Source organism: Sus scrofa, chromosome 7 (genome assembly GCF_000003025.6).
Source record: "Sus scrofa isolate TJ Tabasco breed Duroc chromosome 7, Sscrofa11.1, whole genome shotgun sequence".
Taxonomy (NCBI): Eukaryota; Metazoa; Chordata; class Mammalia; order Artiodactyla; family Suidae; genus Sus; species Sus scrofa.
The window spans coordinates 98,026,535-98,053,151 of NC_010449.5; the positions used below are offsets into that span (position 1 = coordinate 98,026,535).

Here is a 26,617-nt window from a genome sequence, read left to right on the forward strand (position 1 = left end):
TCAGCTGTTTGTGGGTGGCTTTAGGGGAATATACTTTTTAAGAAAATATCAGTTACATATGAAAGGGCATTCTTACATTCCAGCAGATAAGTGATACAGCCTACCCAAGGTATGCATAATTGTCTCTTTGCTACAAGAGCTCAAAATTGAGTTTCTGTCAACTGGGGCAGAAGAACGCAGTGAGTGAGGAGGCAGAGGGGTTGCCACTGACGGCTAGATCTGTTCTTCTGCATTTTATCTTATTAAGTGATGGGGGAAATGATTTTACTGTGTAGGCAATGCATTTTGCTTAGGCTGATTAAAGGCTTACATAGTATGAATTCAAAGTTCCCGTGTACCTACTGTAAATGCTTTTGATCACACCTCTGTAGTGATGTTTGCCTTACCCTGTCATTCAAGAATACGCGACCTATAGACTTTTGTTATTTTCACTGTTTGCTAATGGGGTACAGAGATTAGCAATGCTTTGGAATAGTGTTGCTTTTTAAATTCAGAATATCATTTGGTTTATTTAATACTTCGGCCCTTGCTAAAGCTGCTTTTCATATTCTTCTGAAAATGTACAAAGTGAGAACCTTGATTCCTACCCCCTAGAGAATACATCCTAAGGAGTGGTCCCCTCAACCATGCGTGTTACAGAGGACTCTGGATAGAAACTGTGTGTTTACATAGAGATGGTGTCAACCTCTACATTCCTAGATTTCTCTGTGTATTAAAAAACAAGCTTTAAAAGTTAATGGCATTTGAGTCTCAGTATGTTTTTTCCTTTAAACAAAGTATTTTTATTAATTAGGTTGTACTTTGACATAATATGATCTCAGACGTAGGCAGGAAGTTCACTTAAAGGTCCACACTCTCCTGGAATATAGCTAATGACCTCTTTATCTGCTTGCAGCGTGTATACTGGAGAGTGATCATGTGAGAAGTCGATAATGTTAGCTTTCTGAAGCTCCGTCTTCCTTTTGTGGAGATTTCAGTTCAGGATATGGTTCATAACATCTGACTTGGCTAGGTGTAGATCAAAACTGGAACTTTTAATTGAATGTACTATTATTTTTAAAAGTGAAACACACTGTAATACTCTATTTTTTCATCAGAAACGTGGCAGCGAAGCCTTAGAACTCTGCCCTGCTGAACTGTCTTTTATTTCCAAGTAGACAAATATTTCAAACAGCATTGAGATGATAATTTTAAGTTTTAAGGAAGAACAAGGTGGTTCCAGCAGGGGGAATTAATGTACTTGTTTTGCTTATCTTTACGTGATAAAACTTCTCTTAACCTTTTTTCACAATCCAGATCTTCTACTATTGGGTTCTAGGCCAAGAGTAAAAGATTTTTGGAGAATTTTAATCAAAGGGTTAAGAGCAAGTCTCATATCACTCAGACCGTTTAATGGAATTTTCACTACTTTTTCTACTCTGTACTGATTACTGCAGCTGGGTGAAATCCAGACTTTTCTTGGTTAAGAGACTCCTTTGGGGGAGGGGGCATCATTGGTATGATATTTTGTTTTCTCTACTGCTTCAGTGAACCTAGTAGACATGACTCAGAATTTATAAATATATTATTCTAGTGATGCTTAGTGTTCTCAGATGACTTTTGAGATACAACTGTACAAATTCCATCAGTACTCAACTTTCAGCACCATCATTTCAGCCTAGCTTTGTCTTGGTTTGTTCTAAAAATGTATTTGGAGAGGAGGGTATAATTTATAACCTGAAATACTACCTAATAAGTAGAAATTGAATTATTAGTCTGGCTTTAAAGACTAGAAATGTATAAAACCTGTAGATTTCCTGGAAGAATGATGATGCTGTGTAGTAAACTCTTACACAAAAGCTGTTGTCATGAAATGTTGAACATGCTTTCCAACTTTACTTGTGTGTCAGTCTGTTTTGTGAACTGGAACATTCCCAATAGTAGAGCGATAAATTGATTCTTAAAAGAAGCTGCTGACACTTTCGATGAATCTGTCCTGTATACTAAGTTCTTACATTAAAGTTCTCTATGTTAGGATCTAATAGAGACAGAGTCCAAATGAAGGAAAAGGAGAGTCATAGCGAATTTTGTGGAAAAAGTATGCACTTGCTAGATGAATAAACTAAAAAGCTTACTAGTAAACATAGTTAACTAGGTACATTGGGAAATTTGAAAATCTTATATAGGACTTTGTTTGAAATAAACCACCCAGTATTTTATTAAATAAAAAATAAGTTGCCTGTGGAGATTTCTGGTTTTCCATAAATAGGAAAATATAATTTTAAAAGACATCAGAAATAATAATCTAGTTTGCGCTGATGAAAAAGTAATGCTCTGAACTTGATTCAGTAAAATTAGCCTTTGTAAAAATCTAACTGGTAAATGGATTGAGTCATTTTAAAATGAAGTTGAACTTTGTAATTGTGTTCAGTGCTACCAAGTTTTCTCCTTTCTTTTGAGCATCTAAAATTACACTGGAAAATGTAATTGTCTTGGAGAATACTCTTGAGACCTCATGGCTCCTATCACTTGAGAATAGCAGTTGTATTTAGAAAATATCCTAGCTAGTATTATAAGTCCTCTGCCACTCTGAATGGTATTGATTTAGCACAGTAACTACCATACATTCTTACCGTATTTGCTATACAGCTGTTGTTCATACTACAGTTGTGTGTCCTGAACTGTAGCTGCCCCAAAGCGCCTTCATGATACTGTTTTGAAGTGACTGCTCTGAAATCTGGGCAGTGAAGTTTGGTGAATTTGGTAATTCAGTTTCTTCAAATACAATGACATTGTGTTTTCCTTAAGGATATATTTATAACTAGTGAGTGGAAAGTGAATCCATTCCCAGTTTTAATGCTTTTCCAGTTCAAAAGTGATATGCATGTATGTGTCTCTTTCTAACCCTTCGAGCTTCTCTCTGTGTACAATTTAGGGTTACATTCCGAAAAGCAAATGGGAGATGGACACATCTGAGGCAAAGCTAGGTGGGTATTTCCTTTTTCCTGTTTTTATATGTGATACCTGATGGTAATGGTCATAGATCTTTCTGCTGTAAGAAGAACAAATTTCCCCAAATTTTTGCTTAAATCAAGATTTTTGGCCTACTTTTTACATCATCAGTCGATTTTGCAGGCTTTCATTTATATCTTTGGCAGAGTGGGAGAAGAGTATTTTAAAAGGACAACCTTCAGTGCCACTTAAGTTTTTTAGAGTAAATGGAAATGTGTGAGAAGTTTAGTAATAAAATAATGTCACTTCTAAAATCCATTGATTTATATTAATCAGAAATGTTGGTGCAGGTGAGATTTCTACTTTTTTAAAAGAATTAACTGCAGTCCAAAGTTGCACCTGATTATGAATATTTTGGGTAATAATAGTAATAATAATAAATATTGAAGTTTAAAAATTCATTAAAAGCAGTTATTTTCCTTGTATAATAAATTAAGAGTTTTTGGGCGAGGAAGGTAGATACATAATTCAGGTTTTTGAGGCGCCTGCTTTGAAAGATTCCGTTCAAATTTTCCTTCAACTTGTCTTTAGGGCCAGATAACAAGGTAAACTGGTTAAAATGATTTTCTAAAGCAAAAATTGGACTTGCTTAGTGTGGGATTCTCTGTCAAGCAGAAAATCATACATGGGTTTTCCCCTCCAATATTTCAAGGTAATATTGCAGGACATCTTTTTTACCCTCATGTAAAGAGAACCATTTAACATGTTGACTAAGATGTATTAATAAATAAGATAATGGAATAAGATGTTTTGCAAAGATTGACCTTAGTAATGTATGAAGTATGACTGCTGCGCTCTGCATTTCTTTTCCTGAAATTGTGCTGTTACTCCAGAGCTGAAGTAACTGTAGAAATAAGTCTTAAATTCGTAGAACAAATTTGAGTCATTTAGCTGCTTCTTTGTGTGGGATGTATTATCTGTGTTTCTAACATCAGAGGGATGTGTTTTATACACATTTGCGTAGGGTCTGCCTTTTCTTTTGCCCAAATGATCATGTGAGCCACTGATGTTGACCAGGCCTCATGTTAAAAGATAATTTCATTAACTGTAGTATTGCCGTATTGTTGGGATAGGTGCTTTGTCGCAAAGTCTAGAATTTTTTTCTAGTGTATGGTGTGTGAAGATTATATGTGATTACTGACACATGTACTAACACTTATCCTCCCTCTGTGGGAAATCTTAATAATAACCAACTGACTCCTTCCCTAAACTTTTAAAGCATTCATTAAGTGTTTAAATGCAATTAAATATGTAGGAAAATAATGGTCACAATTACTTTTTAAACGGTAATGCTTTAGATCTGTTTATTTTGACACTAGATTAAATCTGAAGTTCTGTACTTACAGAGTAACCTGTAAGACTGTAAGTTCTGTACTTAAGTTCTGTACTTATAGAATAATCTGTAAGACCAAGTTCATTTCTCTCTTCTGTGGTTCTCTAAATAGGATTATCTCTTGGGGCAAAAAGAAATGGTAATTAAGAGACAAAGGAGGGAGTTCCTGTCATGGCTCAGCGGTAACGAACCCGACTAGTATCCATGAGGATGCGGGTTTGATCCCTGGCCTTGCTCAATGGGTTAAGGATCCGGTGTTGCTGTGAGCTGTGGTATAGGTCACAGACACTGCTCGGATCCCGCATTGCTGTGGCAGTGGTGTAGGCGGGCAGCTACAGCTCCAGTTCGACCCTAGCCTGGAAGTTCCATATGCCATGGTTGCGGCCATAAAAAGATCTTAAAAAAAAAAAAAAAAAAAATGGAGACAAGGGGAATTATAAAAGTGATAAATATTTTATCTAAGCATATGTTCTTTAGAGGCCTTATGTAATATATTACGTAGGATAATGCTTTTTTTTAACTTGAGCCAATCTATTTTCTATTTTCCTTTCTAATTTTTAAAGAGAAAGGAAAATAGAATTTACTTATGATTATTCAAGAAAATATGACATTAATCTTGGTATTGATTACTGGAAAAATTCAGGCCTGTATGCCATTTGCTTCTCAGAAAATTTATATAAGTTCAGTCCATTTTAAGGACAGAATGTTATATAGTAAATTCTGGAAACAGAATTATGAGATAAACCATTTTAATCAAAGGCACTGAAGATCTAGAAATGAATCTAGGCAATAAATTCTAATATGTTTGCTATTGGGTTTTTGTTTGTGACAGTGATGTTTCATATAATGACTTGTCTCTTGCACCACTGTGTTATCTTGAGAGCTAAACCATCTGTAGAGGAAGGCAAATTGCATGTAAGCATTCTTGAAAGTGCTTGTTTGCTTTTTTTGACTTTGGTCCATGGAGCCAGTTGAGAAAATTCTTTTCTAAAACATGAGGCTCTTCATTTGTGAATTAGCTTATTTATGTTGCCTTCCTTATCATAACAAAATCAATAGATTTGATTACCAGATACAAATTATTTTTCTGAGTGCTTTATCAATATTCTTAAATTACTCCTGGTAAAATGATTGTGCTGGGTGGAAACATATTCAGCTTTGGTCGTGTCATACATTGAGCCAGCTAAGTTCAATCTGTAACTGAGGAATTTTGATTTACAAATGAGTCTGCCAATGAGAAGATGCTCACTTACCTATAGTATTTCAAGCAGCTGTTAAATCTCATTGTAGATTCTTGATCTCTCTTCATTAAGTACAGTATACAGTTCAGCCTATGTGTGAGCGTTTAGTTGGAAGTGGTGTAATTTTAGAAAATAGAAATGTTCTGAGCTGCATCTGGCATGAGTTGAAGACTGCCTGTGGCCCACCTTCAGTAGCAGCTGACTGGCTCCTTTGCAGTGGGGACAGAGGTACCTAATGCAAGGGTGGGTATCACATGCCACATGAAATGCTGTGATTCAACATGCAAGCTACTTAAATTCCACTGCTAAGATTTTGGTTTCTCAAACTGAGAAACTAAAAGAATATTTGAGACTCTTATCATTTGAATTTAGCTTTCTTCATATCGAGTACTTTCGCTTTTCTCCTCTCAGTGTCGTTGGTCTCTACTTATGAGTTACTGTGTACTGGCCTTCTACACGTCAGGCGGTTTCATCTCCTCACAGCTGGAATGCAGTTATTATTTGTAGAGGCATGTAGCCCTTGTATGTTCACCATGAACAAATTTTCAGGAATATAATTTATGTTTATAAAATATGTAGCTGTATCTAAAAAAGTTCTCATTTGCGTTATAATATACTGTTTTGAAGATGTGGTAAAATTCTGTGACCTGCCAGGTTGGGTATTTAAACTTTCATCTTCATCCTAAAACTTTACCTTTTGAAATTCAAACCTCTGAAAGTCTTTAGTATGAGTGTATTGGACCCCCCCAGTCGTCTTCTGTAACTAACACACAACCTGGGTTCCTCTTCCCTCACCTTATCCCATACATCTGTGTGTTTGGGTTTCCAGGATGCCATGTGGAAGAGGTGTGAACCTTTCTTCAGTCCCAAGAAGGAAACTTTAAACATGTGTACAATAAAGCTTCAAATTAAACATTACAAACAGGGGTGTTCAGACTAGAAATATATGCTCTTCTGAACTTCCATGTTGCAAATATGGGACTCCTGGTCTGTAACTCCTGTGTCTGAGAAACAGTTCTTGCAGTTTTCACACTGCCCTTCTGTACTGCTGCCTAGCTATGTTCTACTCGTGGAATTGAAATATGGAATTTTCCTTTGAAGTATGTGAATGTCAGAGTTGATCTTATTAAGTTTAAAAAATCCATTGAGGTTTCTTTAATATAAGTGTGTTGGAGCTGCCTGCTCTTCTGGTACAGACACTACTGAACTGAGAACAGTTTTATTGTTCGTGGGACTTCATTGGTTTTCTAATACCATATTCTGTGTCCCTGTGCAATCAAGGTGTCACTTCTTTAAGATCTTGTATAGTACGGCCTATTATATACGTGTAGATTAGAGCCATTTGGGATAATATGTGATTTACAGAGGAGATTAGATGATTATTTCTGTTGAACTCATCCATGTTAAAAATTTTCCACAGTGATTTCGATAAAAATTTCTTGAGTTTTGTAAAGTGTTATGGTTTGCCTTGCTGATTTTTCAACAATAATACTGCTTTTATGGGGGAGGGGCTTAGGAAATAAAATCTTTGCCAAGTATGCAAAATCTTACTGGTTTTTGAGGCCTGTATGGTATGGCACAGTTAGTTGTGTGTGAAACTTTTACATTGGAAATATAAACTCACCTTGCTTCCTGCCACTGCTTCCATTGTACTTTTCTTTTCATATTAAGTTCTCTCCAACTTGGTGCCTAAAAAGTTTCTGTTATATATTTTCTGCACCCTTTATGGAGTTAGATGAATTGTGGTTATTATGTGATTCTGAAGTGTTCAAGTTTTCTTTTATTGACCTGCGTATAACTACTGATGATTGAAAGTTTAGTGCTTCATTGTACCATATATATATGTGTGTGTGTGTGTATAGATATATGTGTGTGTGTATAGATACACACACACATATGTATATAACTCATAATATTTTACATGTGGAATTCAAAATCAGAATTAACAACAAATAAAAAAGACCACACATTTTCATCATGTGTTCTTGAAGCCACCTAATCTCATATCTTATAATTTCTGAATGGACAGTCACTATTCATTTAATTAATTACAGTTTGGGGCCTTTGGAAAGCCTAGCCATCTCAGATTGAGCCTTCAGAGAGAAAATTCAGATCCAGTCACTTTGGCTGACTAGCCATTTAGCCTCAGAATGGTCAATAGTATTTCATAGTATATAACCAAAGAAAGTGGTGATCATATAATCAGCTTACTCCTAAATGAGAACTTGTGGCAAATCCTCTCACCATGGTCAAAATCCCAAGAAACTGTTAATCTAAAATTTTTCTGAACATTAGCTTGGCTCGTTAAGTTCTTATACTACCTGCTTTTCATGTAACAGTTTATCACACATGAGTGCAAAGCAAATGGATGGTTAATATTGTGTTAAAGAAAAAAAAAAAAAAGAATGGAAGAAATTGCTCTTAGAAAAACCCAACGCTGCATTTTCCTTCAGAACATGAGAGCTAAGGCGTTGTGATTTTAGGTGGAGTAGGAAACAAGTGCCTTCTCTTGCTCCGCCCATATTGTTACTTAAGCTAACATAGTAATGTAAAGGCTGCCAGTATGAACACCAGACAAACAATGGAAATTGCACAGAACTTGATATTATCTCAGCCAAGAAGAGAGTTTGGATCTACGAGTGATGCTGCTCTCAAAAATGCGGATGTGCCTTCTGACAGTGTTCCAGCCTTCTTTCCCCTTGTTTGTGTGTTGTGTGCAAACTCACACTCTCCCTTAATGCTGCGGCTCTGTGTTTGTCCTTCAGACAAGTTGGATGGCTTGAGAACTGGTACTAAAAGGAAACGTGACTGGGAGGCTATTGCCAGCAGAATGGAGGATTATCTTCAGCTCCCTGATGATTATGACACTCGTGCTTCTGAACCTGGGAAGAAGAGGGTAAGAGACTATCAGTAACTACCAACAGATGAAGAGCCCGTTTAGGTACTTGGTTTTAGAAAATTACAGGCAGATAATCATATGAATGCTATTTTTTTGTAGAGTGATTTGTTTTATACTGTATCATATTATGTGTTAAAAAAAAAAAAAAAGAATCAGACCTTACAGATTACCAGATCAAAATGTACAAATAACTTTAAAAATGGAGAGCAGAGCCTCACATGGCTAGCATGTTGTCAGCTTTAGAGGAATTTGGAGAGGCTGCTTATGCTATTTTGTCATGGGGCAAAAGAGCTAGGTACAAAGTAGAGTATTGAGAACCTGTGGGGCTTTTTTTGTTTTTAATTTTTTTGAAGTATAATCGATTGGGACTTTTTAATGGATTAGTTATAGAGGGTCCAGGATGGATGGAAATCAAAGGTGACTCTTCAGGATTGTGGCTGTAAACATTCCATGTATATGGTGCCACTTACTGAGTTAGTGAAAAGTAAGGGATTCATAAGTTTAAGAGTGAAAAATCAGAAGTTCAGTGAGGTACCAGTTAAATTAGACGTGATGATAGGACTCAGGAGGTGTTGTTGTTGTTGTTGTTGTTGTTGTTGTTATTTGCCAAGCCTGTGGCATGTGGAAGTTCCCAGGCCAGGGAGGAGTTGAAAGTTTAGAAGTTCAGATAGAGGTAAATGTTTTAAGAAGTAAAGAATAGTCCATTGTTAAATGATACACAAAAGACAAGTAAATTGGGAAAAGAGAAATAGCCATTTGGATTTGGCAACATGGAGATTGTTGATAATTAATTAAAAAAAAAAAAGTCAAGCTTTCTTAGAGAAGTGAAGGATAGAAGCCAATTTGGAGCAGACTGAAGAAGGAATAGGAAACGGGTAAGTGCAGAACAGCAAACATAGACAACTTTTTGAAGAAGTTTTGCTGTAATAGGGAGCAGAGAAATGAAGCCAGGATGTTGGATAGGTCTTCCACATAAATGTCAAATTCAATAAAAATGATATTTCTATGTATCCTTTAGAACAAAATAACAAAGTAAGAGGGATCATATTATATATGATCTGCATAAGCCTTTTCCAGCTATTTTCTCTTGATCTTTCTGTATAAATAAACACAGACCTACCATTCTTATTGAATGGCTGCCTAGTAGGCCATTGTTGAACAGTCAGGTATTTATCCAGCCCCTTATCAATGGATGCTTATGCTGTCTTCACTTTATTGCTAATATAAATACTGTGGTGAAAGTCATATGCCTATGTCTTGGCACCTTTTTGACACTCTAACTCTAGGGTGTATTTTTGGCCTTAAAGCTACAATACATTCATAGAATGGGATCTGTCATTCTGACAGATATTGTGAGGTCGTATTCTAAAAAGGTTGCACCTGTACGTATATCCACATGTGAGTAAATGCCTGCTTGTCCACACTTGCACCAGCAGTGTTGTTATTGAACTTACTAACTTTTGACAATCTGATAGAAGAAAAAAAATGGTATGTTGTTTTGCATTTCTCAAAGAATGAGGTTGCTTATCATTCCTTTATCTTTACACATCATTTCTTTTCTATGAATTCCCTCAATACTCTAATATTAAAAGGATGTTTATTGTAAGAGAATAAAAATGCCAGTAAAACTTCATTACAGTGGACAACATTACTAAGAACTCCATTTTCAAAGCTCTTTGAAATATTGTCGACAGTCCCTAGGCCTGCCCTTGCCTGTGTGTCTTGAGGGGTTGAGGAAGAGAGACCTGATTAGTGGCCTTCTGTATTGTGCCTAGCTCCACTCAGGGACTACGTGTCTTGATACCTCTTATTCTAGTTTGTTGTTTTGTTTTGTCTTTTTCCTCTTTTAGAACTGCACCTGTGGCATATGAAAGTTCCCAGGCTAGGGGTTGAATCAGACTACAGCTGCCAGCCTACACCACAGCCACAGCAATGTAGAATCTGAGCTGTGTCTGCAACTTACACCACAGCTCATGGCAACACTGGATCCTTAACCCACTGAGCGAGGCCAGGGATCAGACCCGCCTCCTCATGGATCCTAGTTGGGTTTGTTACCACTGAGCCATGATGGGAACTCCTTATTCCAGTTTTGAGTTTGGCTTGGGGCAACAAAAATAGAAATAGCTCTTCCTTGGGAATAATAATTTGGTGTAGTTTGGTAACAGTGAATAACCTCAAATGAGAAATATTTTTCTCTAGTTCATTTCCGGTCAGGTAACTATCACTCTCTTCAATAAGGAGTATGTGATCCCATGTAATTTACTTTGTAAGCTGGGTGGACAAAGAGGATGAGCTGTGCACATCCCAATTCTTTAAAGTGTCTCCTCTTTTAACTCTCCTCCCTGTCTTTCACTTTCATTTAAAGTAATACTGAACACTCAAACCACTCACCAAAATCAACCTCAGAGTACAAGGAAACCCTGTCGGTGGTAAGGCATTCAGGATTCATTACTCATTCCTTTCCTTTCCTTTCTGTTCCTGAGGTCTCTTGATTTCTTTTTCTTTCTTTTTTTTCTTTTTTTTTTTTTTTTTTGTCTTTTTGCCTTTTCTAGGGCCACTCTTGCAGCATATGGAGGTTCCCAGGCTAGGGGTTGAATTGGAGCTGTAGCCACTGGCCTACACCACAGCCACAGCAACACGGGATTCAAGCCGCGTCTGCAACCTACACCACTATTCACGGTAACGCCAGATCCTTAACCCACTGAGCAAGGCCAGGGATCAAACCTGCAACCTTGTGGTTCCTAGTTGGACTTGTTAACCACTGAGCCACAATGGGAACTCCTCTTGATTTCTTTAATTCAGCTTTTTATAAATACTGGGTGCATTCCTAGGATTAATTTAATTACACTGTTAGCACAAAGGTAGTTCTGTAGAGTTGATCATATTAGAATTTTATCAAAATGGCTAGATTTTAACATATAATTTATTTGTTTTTTAATTTCATTTATAAGGTTGGGTATAAAATGGTAGCTCAAGTAGACTTTAATATGTGTTTCTTTGATGACTGTGGACAAGTGAATATTTCCTTTGTTTGTTTGCTGAACTCATACATTTTAGAAATTTTTTTGGTGACAATGAATAAAATATACCTACCTAACATTTTTTCAATATTTAAGATAAGAGGCAAAAACTTGAGATTGTAAATCTCAATAAAAGTACCTCTAGGAAGATTAGGAGGGACACTAACATTTAGGAAGCCGTTTCTAGCTGAAAGTCATTGTTCTGCTACTTTTATTTTTAGTGTTTTTGGTAATCATTCATTCATTCTACAACATTGCATGTCTATGTGTTAGGTCTGTGCAGTGAGGCCTCTTATGGAGTGGACTGCCAGGAGGAATCCAACATGTAAATAAAGAATGTCGGGGAGTTCCTGTCGTGGCGCAGTGGTTAACGAATCCGTCTAGGAACTATGAGGTTTCGGGTTTGATCCCTGGCCTCGCTCAGTGGGTTAAGGATCTGGCGTTGCCATGAGCTGTGGTGTAGGTCGCAAATGCGGCTCAGATCCTGCGTTACTCTGGCTGTGGCTTAGGCTGGCAGGTACAGCTCCGATTGGACCCCCTGGCCTGGGAACCTCCATATGCCACGAGTGCGGCCCTAGAAAAGACAAAAATAAAATAAATTAAAAATTTTAAAAAAAAAGATGGAATTCCCGTCATGGCGCAGCAGAAACGAATCCAACTAGGAACCATGAGGTTGCGGATTTGATCCCTGGCCTTGCTTAGTGGGTTGAGGATCCGGCATCGCCATGAGCTGTGGTGGTCGCAGACTCGGCTCGGATCTGGCATTGCTGTGGCTGTGGTGTAGGCCGGCAGTTGTGACTCCAATTAGACCCCTAGCCTGGGAACCTCCATGTGCTGCGGGTGTGGCCCTGAAAAGACGGAAAGACAAAAAAAAAAAAAAGAATGTCAGTATAACATAAATGTTTATTAGAGATGTGAACAAAATAGTAGTCGTGTCCAAAATATTTTCATTTCAGCTTTAAAATTTTGAGCATTTGTACTAAAACATATTCCTTATTTAAAAATAATTAGGAGAGTTCCTGTTGTGACACAGCAGAGATGAATCCAACTAGTATCTGTGAGGATGTGGGATCCCTGGCCTCCCTCAGTGAGTTGGGGATCCGGTGTTGCCACGAGCTGTGGTATAGGTCGCAGATGTGGCTCGGATCCTGCATTGCTGTGGCTGTGGCATAGGCTGGTGGCTGTAGCTCCAATTTGACCCCTAGCTTGGGAACTTCCATATACCTCAGATGCGGCCCTAAAAAGCAAAAATAAACAATAATAATTATGTAGTTTCTTTCTTTTTTTTCCCCACCTACCCACCACCCCCACCGATGCACCCACAGCATATGGAAATTTCTGGGTCCGGGATCAAAGCCAAGCCAGAGCTGTGACGTAACCACAGCTGTTGCCACACTGGATCCTTAAGCCATTGCACTGGGAAGGGAATCAAACCAGAGCTTCCAGAGACAAGCCCAATCATTAATCTACTACACCACAGTGGGAACTCCTCTAAGAGCTAATTTTTAAATCTGTAGTTTTATTTATTTATTTCTGGCCGCATCCACTCTATAGTTTAAAGATTGACCCGTGCGTTTACCTCTGTGGTAAGGATGTACTGTGGACTGGTTACCATTTCTTTGTTCAGTGGCCGCAATCCATCTGTCTGTCCATCCATCCCTTCTTCATTCCCCTTAACAATAGTCATCTTTTGCTAAAATATGTACCCTTGATCCCAAGGAGAACTGAGAGAGTGTGTGTTAATCTGTCAAAATAGATACGTCAGCATTCATGGGCAAAAGGCCCAGAGATTTTGGTATACTGTAGCCTACATTCTTTATTATGCTTTTTACTTAGGTCCCTGAAGAAAATTAAGCCGTAGGTTTTCTGCCCACAAAGAATCAACTTTAAAAAGAGTGAGGTGTAGTCAGTTTTTCCCTACAGCTGTTACTGTATACCTTATCTCTGGCCAAATGGTTGCTAAAGACAGTGCTGAGGGGTGGGCTGCAAAACAGAAACCTAGTCATTTGAGTACCATTCTTGTAAACTATAATAGGGAGGGGCAGTGTACCTCCAAGAGCAGTAGCACGTTTCCAGGTGCATGCACCAGCGTGGGTGAGCATGCTCTGTTCCCTTTCCTTGTTACAGATCACAATCACGATAAATCACAAGCCATGTTTAAAATGCAATCTCTGAAGGCTTTAGTACTGTGCACTGCAAATCAGTGTCATAGTCTCTATTTCATCTTTTACAGGATATGTCTGCTTATATTTTTAAATTATTAATATAATTTGTAAGAATCCATATTTTTAAACTATCAGAATACCAATAGAAAATATCCCTGGTCTATATATTTGTAGTTATAATCTTGTCATAAATGACATCAGCCGAGTCTATCTCTTGGTTTCTATCTCATAAATGAAAGTAATAATATCAGCTCCCTGTTTTCTAAGATAAATTTCCAAAAATATTATTATGTGGCGATAAATAGAATTGTCTTTGATTTAGAGTGTTTATAGTCTGTTTAGGGAAGAGCGATCTAAAAATGGATAATTGCAATATAGTGTGGAAGTTCAAAACTAGACATGTCAAAATCCAGAAGTAACTTCAGGGAAGCAATGAGTCTTTGATTGGCAAAGGACAAGAGGGGTTAAGCAAAGGTTGATGACTAGGCTTATGCCAGGTGGACCAGGTTAGAGCAAAGACATTTTCAGGAAGAGAGTCTAGTATATGCAAGGTTACAGAGATGGGAAATGACCCAGTGTGCTCTGAGAGCCAGAAATAATTTTGTATTGCTGCATAAAATGCCATAGGTACTGCCCAGAGATGCTGCAGAGTAGACAGGACCGGATCCAGAGAGACCTGTGTGCCTGGGTTTTACTCTGTAGGTAGGGCAAGGATTTAAAACAGGCGGGAGTCACAGCTGTGTGTATTTTAGGACAGTTTCTCTGGTAGAGTGGATCAGAGGGAATGAGAATGAAGATAGGAAGATTAGGTAGAGGTTAGTGCTTTAGATAAAAAACGAGGCAGTGAGCTAAAAAGTAGCAACAAAGGAGGTGGAAGGGACAGGACTGAACTGAGGTTTGAACTGTTCAGGAGCAGGAATGGTTAGGACTTGGGGGTTGATTGGAGTGTTTTCTTTCTGTTAACTTAGGATATATAGCTTTCTCCAGTTGTCTGCAGTTAATTTCTAATTTTTTAAACTTTTGGCTTCAAAGTAGTTATCCTGCCCCTTAGACTATTGAGAAAGGTAAGAGGCTCTTTGCATATTTATTTTTTTTTCTAAAGCCCTACCTAATGCTGTGTTCTTTTTAGGTGAGATGGGCAGACCTGGAAGAAAAGAAGGATGCAGATAGGAAAAGGGCCATAGGTTTTGTGGTCGGACAGACTGATTGGGAGAAGATCACAGATGAAAGTGGTCACCTGGCTGAAAAAGCCCTCAATCGAACCAAATATATATGAGACTTAGTTTTTGAATGGAGTCATTATTCCTCTAAGGTAAGGGTTCACAGTTGTATAAATAGCCTACTGTATGTTGTTTTAGACTTTGAGATAAAGAAGACAGACAGCATGCTTTGCTAAAAATGCTTTTCTTATGTATTTTTCTGGTTCTAAGAGTAAGTATGTGCTAGTTGCCAGCATTTACAATGCAGGATATTGGGAAAGGGAGCAATTTTCTGCAACCTGGCTCACTAATAAAAATGTAAGACTTAAGAAAAACTTGGATTCTATAGATTTGGGAAGGAGTGGAGAGATGAAACACTATAATTCCTGTCTGTTCTTTCCTGCCATGACAGCCTTTTCTTTTCTTTCCAGGCGGTTCCCCGTGAGGTGATCTGAAGCCAAGGCCTCATGGAGCTTCGTTGTGTGTCACCTTGCCTCCACGTTTCAGTTTTTGTTTTGTTTCTACTGCTTTAGTTTTTTTAAAGTTCTCCAGTGTCCCCAAGAGGTATTAGAATCTTGCTCTACCCAAGCAAGACATTAATTTTCTTTTTAACTACTTTTGGGGAGGGAGGGAGTGATAGCATAACTGCTGAAGCCAGGTGGAGGTCTGCTGGAGGACTCCAACAGACAGCGTTTCCTCCACTGTACAGTGTCACAGACTATCTCTATCATCATTGCTTCGTGGCTGTTTTTGTTTTTTACTGTATGTAACTGGTAGTTGATTGTACTAGGATTAAAAAAAAAATAAACTTTCTTGATAAAGCCGATGAGATTCATGGGCTATACAGCATGAGCCCCTTTCTCTTGTTTTCTTAATTTTATTTTTATTGTTTTTTTTTAAATATGGTGTGTTCTAATTACCTACTGGTTGAACATCCCCAAACCTCTTTCCCATTGTATATTTTGTAGTTCAGTGCTTCCATAGCACATGCTCGAAACACAAGGCTCAGTGACACTTACCTTTGTTTTATAGCCGATTTCCTTCTCTATTGTTGCGACTTGAAGACTAGGGGAGACGATTTCAAATATCCATCTGTCCCCTGGAGCACATCTGTTCTGCATCAGGATGTTTTATTGTTTCATTTTTTTTGAACCTTTCTCTGCTCCACCCTTTATTTTTTCCATCCTCTTTCCTTTCTCCCTTGGTGCTCTGTTATGTTTTGATTTTTCCTTGATCTGGCTTTAACTCCTGGTAGACAAAACTGATATACGCCTTGGAATTCAGGAGCTTGTTGCTTTGCTGCTGATCTTGAATTGTTGATTTTTTAAGGCGAGGTTGCAGGGCAGGAGTATGGTGATGCCGAGCGCTCTGGCAGGCAACCTTCACGGTCTGTCAGGTTTACAGGTACTTGCCAGATTGCTCTTTATTGGGAAGCATAGCCTTCTCGTAGAATTTCCTCGCTTATAGATGGTGCCTAGAAATATACAGAGCTAGAACCCAAATATTTAAATTCCTATTTAAAAACAGAAAAGGAGCTCTTTTCCCTTTTTCATTCTGCAAAGGAAAAAAAAAAGTTATTTCCAGCAGGAGAGAAGACAGAGAAGAAACTTCTTCCTCAAACATCATTTCCACTTTGTAATCCAACTCAGCAAGCTGTAAATTTGTTTACAAAAGGCTTGAATATTTTGACATGTTTACTTTGGGGCTATAGATAAGAACCTTTTAGTTTTATGACCTCCGTTAAATACTGTGTGAATAGAGATAATATTTATTACCATTCAAATAGTATCACTCTGGGTTCAAGAACTTGAAATTATAACACTGAGGGCCAGTTTAATGGGAAGTTCTGACAGCTTTCTGTACTTTATCTTTCCTGTAATTCTGAATGTTTACACGTAAGAGGCTTTAAGTTTATTAACAAGTCAATATTGAATGTGTGATTGCTACGTTGAGTAACTTCCTCTGATTGTAGTATTTAACAAGCTACTTTGGTTGCCTCTTAGCCAACAAAACACTTCTATGTAGTGATCTTTCTCAGCTGCGTTCTTAGGTTGAGTGAAGGTATGCCACAGGATAGCCAATAGAATTATCGTTTATACAGAGACCAATTTATTAATTACTGAATCTACCAAATGTCTGTTCCCATCAGAAACAAAATTTCCAGAATGTGGTCTTTAGTTCGGGAGGTATATATGTTCTTATAGAGGATGTTTTACTTCAGTTTTCTTAACCTTTTTGTGTTCTGACTGACAGTATTCAGAATGCTAATGAAATTAGAAGTGATAGTCACCCATGACTCACTTTAAATCTGTCCTGGTTTTGTCTTGCAGCCATGGCTCTGTGTTTGCTATATTATGCCAAGAGAGGGTAGGGAAATGTGAACAGGGTCAGAAATTGCCTCTGCCAAGTTCCCTTCCTGGCTCAGCGGAAATGAATCTGACTAATGTATACATTAGGATGCAGATTCCATCCCTGGCCTCGTTCTGGGTTAAGGATCCAACATTGCCGCGAGCTGTGGTGTAGGTCGCAGACATGGCTCAGATCCCGTGTTGCTGTGACTGTGGCGTAGGCTGGTAGCTACTGCTCCGATTCGACCCCCAGCCTGGGAACCTCCATATGCTATGATTGCGGCCCTAAAAAGACAAAAGAAAAGAAAAGAAATTGTTTCTACTGATTTTTAGAAGATAGAGATTAACATGACCTTAGGTGATGAGCACAGAATGTTGCCTACTTTAGAAAATTGGTACCAAAAAGAAGTAGAGACTGTCAGTTGAAATTTGACTTTGCTAGTTTGATTTGGAACTGTTAAATTGTTAAATTTGCATTATCACTAGAATAGGAAACAAGTTCAGGGAACTCTTGGAAATATTAGTGCGTGTAGAAATTGCCTTGGTAACACAAATGTTTTAATGTAGTCTGCTTGTTGATATTTATTTGATTCACATATTTTCTAGAAGTTCAAATTTGATTAGATGTTGGGTTAATTCAGAAGTTTTTTGGGTTTGGTTTTGTTTTGTTTTAAGGGCTACTACACCTTTGGCTTTGGAAATTCCCAGGCTAGGGGTTGAATTGGAGCTGCAGCTGAGTCCTACACCACAGCCACAGCAATACCAGATCCACAGTTGCGTCTGTGACCTACACCGAAGCTTGCAGCAATGCCAGATTCTTTTTTTTCTCTCTCTCTTTTTGCTATTTCTTGGGCCACTCCCACGGCATATGGAGGTTCCCAGGCTAGGGGTCTAATCGGAGCCGTAGCCACCAGCCTACGCCAGAGCCACAGCAATGCAGAATCTGAGCCGCGTCTGCAACCTACACCACAGCTCACGGCAACGCCGGATCCTTAACCCACTGAGCAAGGGCAGGGACCGAACCTGCAACCTCATGGTTCCTAGTCAGATTCGTTAACCACTGCGCCATGACAGGAACTCCAGCAATGCCAGATTCTTAACCCACTGAGTGAGGCCGGGGATCAAACCCACATCCTCATAGAGGCAACATCAGGTCCTTGACCTGCTTACCTCAATGGAAACTCTGAAAGTTTTTATGATGAAGGTAAAATCTTAAATTTTCCAGTTGGATTCATTTCCCTTGTGAAAAAATTCTCATTGTTGATTGGACATATCAAAGTAAGTGCCATTGTATCTGGAGACCAAGTATTTAGTTCTAAATTGGATTGACTAAAAATTTCTCACTTTGAAGTTACCTCAGCTTTTTGTTAAGTATTTTATCTTCCTGACTGTGCAAGTTGTAGGTATTTTGGTAATGTTAGATGTCTAGAGCCAGCTGACTGCTGGGACTGTGAAAGCAGCAGGTTGTCAGCTACAAAGAGTCCATACAGCTGTTTCAGATGGATTTCAGAGTTGAGGGTTACCAAAATGGAGATGAATTTTAATAGGCCGTAGAAGAATGAGCTCTCATTTCTAGTATTAACCAACCCTGGTACAGGTTCAGATTCCTTTCTTAGAAGCTATGTGACCTTAACCAAATTATTTACTGGATCTGAGCTCTGGTTTCCTCATCTAGAAAGTGAAAATAAGAAAATTCCCCTATTAAAGGTTGCTGTGGGGAGTAAATTGAGATACTGCTTGTAAAACTGTTTGGCACAGTACCAAGCTCAAAAATTGGTTCCTATCATTATCATTATTTTTTGACTTGTTCTCGTATGTGCTTTTACAATTCAAAGTTTTCAATTGGCTTGAAGACAGTTGTCATTTTTTTATAGTTCACTACTATAACTGAGCTATGCCATATGAAACAGTGCAGTATGTGTAGGTTGGGAGAGTCATAATTTAAGAGCATTTTCAGGCAACCAGTGACCCTGACCTTCAGAACCAGTGTGGAGGCTGAAGAGAAGCACCTAGGTGCCAAGGCTAATTAGTAAGTTCCCAGGAGGGACTCAGTAGTGATGGAAAGCAGTTGCCAGACCACATGTGTGGACACAGGCGAAGGCCCTGAAGCGGTGATTTGCCTTGTCACATATTCAAAAAGAAAAGAGTAATTTTATGAGTGAGTAGTACATTCATATGGTGTAAAATTTAGACAGTTCAAGACTCTATATATATTGACATCATCCCATTCCTCAACTTCCCACTATCCCATCTGTAGAGGCAGCCAGTTTTGACTGTTTCTTTTGTGTCCTTTCAGAAAAATTCTGTGGATAAGCATTAATATTTTTGTTTCAGTTTACCCAAATGGTAGAGCGCTAGCTAGACACACTATGCATGTTTACTTTTTAAATTTTTTTTATTTTTTATAGTATATCTTAGAGGTCACTCTGGCCACGTATAGAACATTCCCATTCTCATCCCTCCTCCTCCCCCCTCTCCCTTCTTCCCCCTACCCCTTATCCTCATCTTTAATTTTCCAGAGAATACCTTCTGATGTGTAAGGAACTTTACTGAAAAATGTCAGCAATTCATCTGTATTTCTGTCCTTTTCGTGGCGTGGAGTATATGTCGTATGGGTATGTTTCTGTAGTATTATAACCTGTCGGTTTCTGTCCCACCTCCGTCTATAACCCTTGGCAACCACTAATCTGTTCTCCATTTCTGTGGTTTTATTATTTGAAGAATGTTTATAAATGAATTCATACATTATGTAAATGTAACCTTTGGGGGTTGTGTTTTTTGGCTTTTTTTTTTCATTTGGTCTAATTCCCTTGACAGTCATTCAAGTTGTTATGTGTGTCAGTGGTTTGTTCCACTTTCTTCCTCAGTAGCATTCTATCCCATTCTTTTTTTTTTTTTTTTTTTTTTTTTTTTGTCTTTTTGCCTTTTCTAGGGCCGCTTTCGCGGCATATGGAGATTCCCAGGCTAGGGGTCCAATCGGCGCCATGGCCTGCAGCCTACGCCACAGCTCACGGCAATGCCGGGTCCTTAACCCACTGAACAAGGCCAGGGATCTAACCCACAACCTCATGGTTCCTAGTCAGATTTGTTAGCCACTGTGCCACAACGGGAACTCCCATCCCATTCTTTTTTATAGCTATAGAATGTTTCATTTTGTTTTTACCATAATTTAACTTACCAGGTCTCTGTTGATGAGCATTTAAGCTGTCTCTTGCTCTTATAAATTGTACATCTCGTATATTATCATCATCTCCCTACTTCCTATTCTTGCCTAATTTCATCCTAATGGCATCCTTTCCATAGACATCCTCAGGGTGACAGGTGCTTAAGAGCCAGCACAGCACAGCACAACACAGCAGTGAACTGTCAAGGGAGATAACAATAATGAAATAAAATGAAAAAGGCAAATCTTGTTTCCCAGGGACTTCTGCGTGATAGGATTCTGACATGCCTTGAGGGCTGGAGTGGCCAGAGGCGTTGATGGTTCATGGTCCACACGTGACTAAGAGTCAGGACTTAGTCCTCTGTCCTCTGTACCTGGATATTTATGTGTCTTCACCTCAGTGGCTGATCTGATCTCACTTCTCAGACTGCATTGCTTTCACAACAGAGTGTAGTCAGGGACCCTCTTCATGATTGGAGCTGAGCTTCTACAGTTACGGACAGTCCTCGACCTGCCAGCAGGAACTTGCATTTGTGATCCTATAAAGAGCTTGTAAATTTAATGGTTTATTATGTAGGGCAAGACTTGACTTTGAATCTTCTACCTAAGAATCTTAAACTTTCTACCAAATACTCACATTCTTGTTTCTGACAATACTGATCTAGATCATAGATCCCTTTCCTACGGTATTTGAAGAATTAAAATAATTTCTTCCTGGAGTTCCTATTGTGGCTCATTGGAAACAAACCCAACTAGTATCCATGAGCATGTGGGTTTGATCCCTGGCCTTGCTCAGTGGGTTAAGGATCTGGCATTGCTGTGAGCTGTGGTGTAGGTTGCAGACTCGGCTTGGATCTGGCGTTGCTGTGGCTGTGGTGTAGGCTGGCAGCTGTAGTTCCAATTTGACCCCTGGCCTGGAAACTTTCATATGCTGCACCTGTGGCCCTATAAAAAGAGTAATAATAATAAATAAATAGAAAATAAATTTAAAAAAATAAAAAGTTTCTTCCACTGTGACTTGAAATCCCACTCTACAATCTGTTGTTTCAAATGACAGTTTCTCTTTCTTGACTAGACATGTCTAATGTTTTTTTCTTTATGGCACCTAGCTTGGTGCATGGCTCGTATATCTGTAGAGTGAACGAATAGAGAGGCTCTCTCCTATGTGTATGGCACTGGTCACTTATTCAGAGCTGGGCAGGTAATGAGTGAGGAGGAGGGTAGCAACTGGAGAAGAAGGTAGGTCCTGTTAAAGTGGAAGCAGCATCTGCTCTGGCACAGCAGATTTAGGCTACCTGGGGATTTGGAGTCTTGTGTTACCAGATTTTCTGGGGTTTCAGAAGTGAGAAAACTGGATTTTTTATTTATTTATTTTTAATTTTTTTGTCTTTTTGCCTTTTCTAGGGCCACTCCTGTGGCATATGGAGGTCTAATCTGAGCTGTAGCCTCTGGCCTACGCCAGAGCCACAGCAGCGAGGGATCTGAGCCGCGTCTGCGACCTACACCACAGCTCACGGCAACGCCGGATCCTTAACCCACTGAGCAAGGCCGGGGACTGAACCCGCAACCTCATGGTTCCTACTCGGATTCGTTAACCGCTGAGCCATGACAGGAACTCCAAGAAAACTGGATATGTGAGGTCATCAATGTGTCGGCACCAAAAACTTTTTTATGTCTTGTTTGGGGTTTTTTTGTAACTGCTTTGGACCATATAGGCTGCCTGTCATTTCATACTCAAAAGTCATCAAGTTGAAACTCTGGATACTTAGATAAGAGCTTGAAGAGGCCTTAGAGCTCATTCCTGACAAGTTTCTTCATTTTACAAATGAAGTTTCTGAGGCTGAAAGAAGCGAAACGACTTGCTGAAAGTCTCAGTTATTTGGTGACAAAACAAGGCTAAAACTTGGTTTTCCTGGTCCATAACCTGGCACTTTGGTTTTCTGTAACTGCTATACCTCCTTTATGAGGGCCTTCATAAGTCCCAGGGTGGCAGACCCTCTGGTATTGCATGTGTTATGTGTGCATGTGCACATCTGCGTGTTTACTAAATTCTTTGGGCCGGGAAATCCATTCTGATCGAAATACATCTGTCAGGAACAATGTGACTCACTTGATTATCTCTGAAACCGTCTTCCTTGAACTCTCCGAAGCATAAAGTAGCTGTATACATAGGAGCTCACCTATTACTTGTAGATTGGTTGATACTTCTTTTTAATCTCGGAAGCTTAAAATTTTGACAAGAGTATTGAATTGATTATTGTTCAAGAGCAGTGGGATTTTCTCTAGAAAACCATTCATATATCGATGCTTTTAGAAGCAGCTAGTTTATAGAAGCTTATATGCCTTATATACGAGCTTGTATTTAAGCCATAAGCTCAGATGGCTTATAGGGATAATTTTGTTTTCTGTAATATATAATTTCTTATGTAATGTAACTAGAGTATTTGCTTTGGCTCCACTGATGAGTATTATTCCTGCTTTACTTTGAGGGTCCCTATTACCCACCTTATTAGGGGCAAACAGCAACTTGGCAGTGAAGTCTGTTAATAACATGATCCCAGTTACTTCTTGAACTTCCACTTTTCTTACCACGTGTACAACTACACAGCAGGTCTACTGTATGACTTGCTGTTCCCCCAATACTCCCTAAAATTTTGTTTACTGCCTCCTTTTTATCTCATTTGTTAGAAATTGTAACTGTCTTGGCGTTCCTGTTGTAGTGCAGCAGAAACGAATCCGACTAGTATCCATGAGGATGCAGGTTTGATCCCTGGCTTCGCTCAGTGGGTCGGGGATCTGGCATTGCTGTGAGCTGTGACATAGGTCGCAGACAAGGCTCGGATCCCATATTGCTGTGGCTGTGGTGTAGGCCGGCAGTTGCAGCTCTGATTCGACCCCTAGCCTGGGAACTTCCATATGCTACAGGTGTGCCCCTAAAAAGAAAAAAGAAAAAGAAAGAAAGAAGAGAAGAAAATATAACTATCTTAAGGCCCAGCGTGCATGCTACCTTCTCCCTGAAGCTTTCCTATCCTACTCCGTCTTGCAGCTTTCATAGGACTTTGCTTGTATTCTATGACCTCAATTTGCCTTTCTAGGAGAGTAACTTATATACCTGTCTATTCTTTCTTCCCTATCCCTTTCAACTCCCAAAGGCAAGCTCCTAGAGAGTAAGAACTATGTTTTATTCATCTTCCATTCTTGTAACATTGAATATGCAATACCCATTATGTATAGTTGGTGCTCTCCAAGCATGTTTAGAATTGATGGCATGGTGTATTTTAAATATGAAATTAATTCATATAGGTAAATATATGTGTAATTTACAAAACTCCAGTTTTTGTTCGCTTTATCACTGTCTGTGTGTCTTTGGGCTGGTGGCATATCCGTAAGCGTTATATAAATCAGGCATCTGAAAATCAAATGCCTGCTATGGACAGGAAGATATCATAAGTGAGGGAATTGGCCATTGGTTTCATAATGGCATGCTGAGCTGTATTCTTTCATCAGAAACATGTTTTTGCAATTGGACATGTAGAAATAGTCTCATAGAAAAATATCCTCTTTCTCATTTTTTTTCTTGAAACATCTGACGCTATGCATCTTGTTGCTTTCCCACTCTTGGTAGGACTGTAAGTACAAATATTAATTTTCTTCCTAACTCTTCTGTGAGGAAAACAGCAGTGGAAGCAGAATGATACTGGCAGCTGACTCTCAACCTTAGTATTAAGGAGGTAGCAGGGCATGGTGGAGACTGGGCTGTTTTATAGTGCTTGCTCTGTCTCAGTGCGACATTCTTCTCCAGCCAGTGATTGCCATGAAGCAAGGTAGACTCCGTGTTACCAGATGAAGATAAAGTGGAAATATCAACTTTTATGTGAAACAGTCTTTCAAAATACCATGAGGACAATACAGTAGAGGTAAAACAGTCACATCTGGAAGCCACATATTTTGGCCATCATTTTGGGACTTCTGGTATGTACAGTAAGGGATGGTGAATCCTGGAAGACAGTCATTGTGAAGAAGATATGTATAGTGAAGGAAACATCAGGTTATATCACTGACTGTATAAAAATATTGACCAGCCCCTTTTAATTGATATTAATTGTTAATTGATATTTGGAATGAGCAGTTCTGTTTTCATTGAGCCATATGGTAATACATACATAATGTACTGATGCTGGATTTGCAGTGGGTTAATTGTTGTCCATTGCTTGCTTTCACGTGGAAGCGTGTGTATTGCCCTCCTTCCTAACATCCTTCCAATGCCTCCATTTATCAAGGTGCAGGTAAGCACTGTGTGCGCACAATTAAATAGTGGGCACACACCTTTCCCAGAGAAAGAAGACAGCGAGAATTGAGCACCCATACCCGGATGTGAATTTGACCCGAATGTTCTCTTAACTCTCCTTTACTTTCTACTATTTCAACTGGGGAAAGAGGATGCTTGTCATTAAATCTTCTTTGTTGCCACCTATCAGTGTCAAGGTGGGTATACTTTTGATTTCTTAAAAGTATTTTGGGGGGTATTATCTTTTTCAGATTCATTTCAGCCATAAAATGTGAACTCATTGTCAATATTTTTAAGAAGTTACAGATAATACTAAAGCCCCCATTGAGCAACAGACACCTTAAAATCTTAGAGGTGATTACTATTAACCTGTTGGAATGGGGCTTTCCAAACCTTTTTCTGTGCCTTTATATGCATATATATGTATATGTAAGGATATATAGTTTAATTTTTTTCATGAGTGATTTTTTTTTTTTTTTTGCTTTTTAGGGCCTCACCTGCATTATATGGAAGTTCCCAGGCTAGGGGTCTAATTGGAACTACAGCTGTCAGCCACAGCCACAGCAATACACAGCAATATAGGATCCAAGCTGTATCCGTGACCTTATACCACAGCTCACAGCAATGCCAGATCCCCAACTCACTGAGTCCAGAGATCAAACCTGCATCCTCATGGATACTAGTTGGATTTGTTTCCACTGCACCACAGCAAGAACTCTCTACACATTCTCTCTCTCTCTCTTTTTTTTTTTTTTTTTTGGTCTTTTGTCTTTTTAGGGCTGCACCCATGGAGGTTCCCAGGCTAGGGGTCTAATCGGAGCTGTTGCTGCCAGCCTACACCACAGCCATAGCAATGCCAGATCCAAGCCACACCTGCCACCTACACCACAGCTCACGGCAACGCTGGATCCTTAACCCACTGAGCGAGGCCAGGGATCAAACCCGCAACCTCATGGTTCCTCGTCAGATTCGTTTCTGCTGCGTCATGACAGGGACTCCCCTATACATTTTCTTTAATACTAGTTTGAACAGTCCTGGAAGTTGTATGTTTTGATACTGTGTCATGTCCAGAAAAAAAAAGTTTAGTGAAATCTGGAATACCCACTTCTTAAGAGAATCTTGTTCATTTAGGTATTAAAACTTTTATTAAAAGAATATTCATTATACAAATTACCAATACTGGAAATGAAGGAGAGGACCTCACTACAGTTTCCCTGGACATTTAAAGGATAACAAAGGAATGCTGTGAACAACTCTTTGCCCGTGAATTTGATAACCTAGATGAAACAGACAAATAACTTGAAAGATACAATCTGCCAAAATTCACACAAGAAGAAAGAGACAGTTTGAATAGATGATACCTAGTAAATAAATCAGTAATCATTAACCTACCAAAACTGAAAGCACTAGGACCAGATGGGTTCACTGGGAATTCTATTAAACACTAAGAAATTATACCAACTTTTTTTTTTTTTTTTTTTTTTTTTTTTTTTTTTTAGGGCGCCACCCACAGCATATAGAAGTTCCCAGGCTAGGGATCGAATTGGAGCTGTATCTGCTGGCCTACATCACAGCCACACCAATGTAGGATCCAAGCTACATCTGTGACCTGCACAACAGCTCATGGCAACGCTAGATACTTGACCCACTGAACAAGGCCAGGGATTGAACCTGCATCCTTCTTGATACAAATCAGTTTTGTTACTGTTGAGCCACAATGGGAACTCCCTATGACAATTCTTTATCATCTCTTCAGAAGATAGATAAGGAATACTTCCCAATTATACTATGAGGCTGACATTATTCTAACATCAAAATCAAGACATTACAAGAAAAGAAAACTGTAGACTGTAAATCTCTCTCATGAAATGCAAAAATCCTTAACAAAATAGCACATCAAATCCAATAATGTATTTTTGGAAATTATGTACCACAACAAAGTGGGAATTATTCCAGGCATACAAGGATGG

The 26,617-nt window shown here is 38.9% G+C and overlaps 1 protein-coding gene across 2 annotated transcripts in view; it reads left to right on the forward strand.

The window, feature by feature from the left end:
* The window catches only part of YLPM1 (YLP motif containing 1), a 66,106-nt gene extending 50,406 nt beyond the window's left edge, over nt 1-15,700 (forward strand). The window contains exons 18-21 of one of the 2 annotated variants that reach the window (XM_001924711.7): nt 2,915-2,966; nt 8,331-8,461; nt 14,779-14,961; nt 15,280-15,700. In XM_001924711.7, the coding sequence (XP_001924746.3) occupies nt 2,915-2,966; nt 8,331-8,461; nt 14,779-14,925 (330 nt within the window). In that variant the 3' untranslated portion in view covers nt 14,926-14,961; nt 15,280-15,700. The remainder of the gene's footprint in view (nt 1-2,914; nt 2,967-8,330; nt 8,462-14,778; nt 14,962-15,279) is intronic. The other variant, XR_298837.3, reaches the window with a different exon arrangement.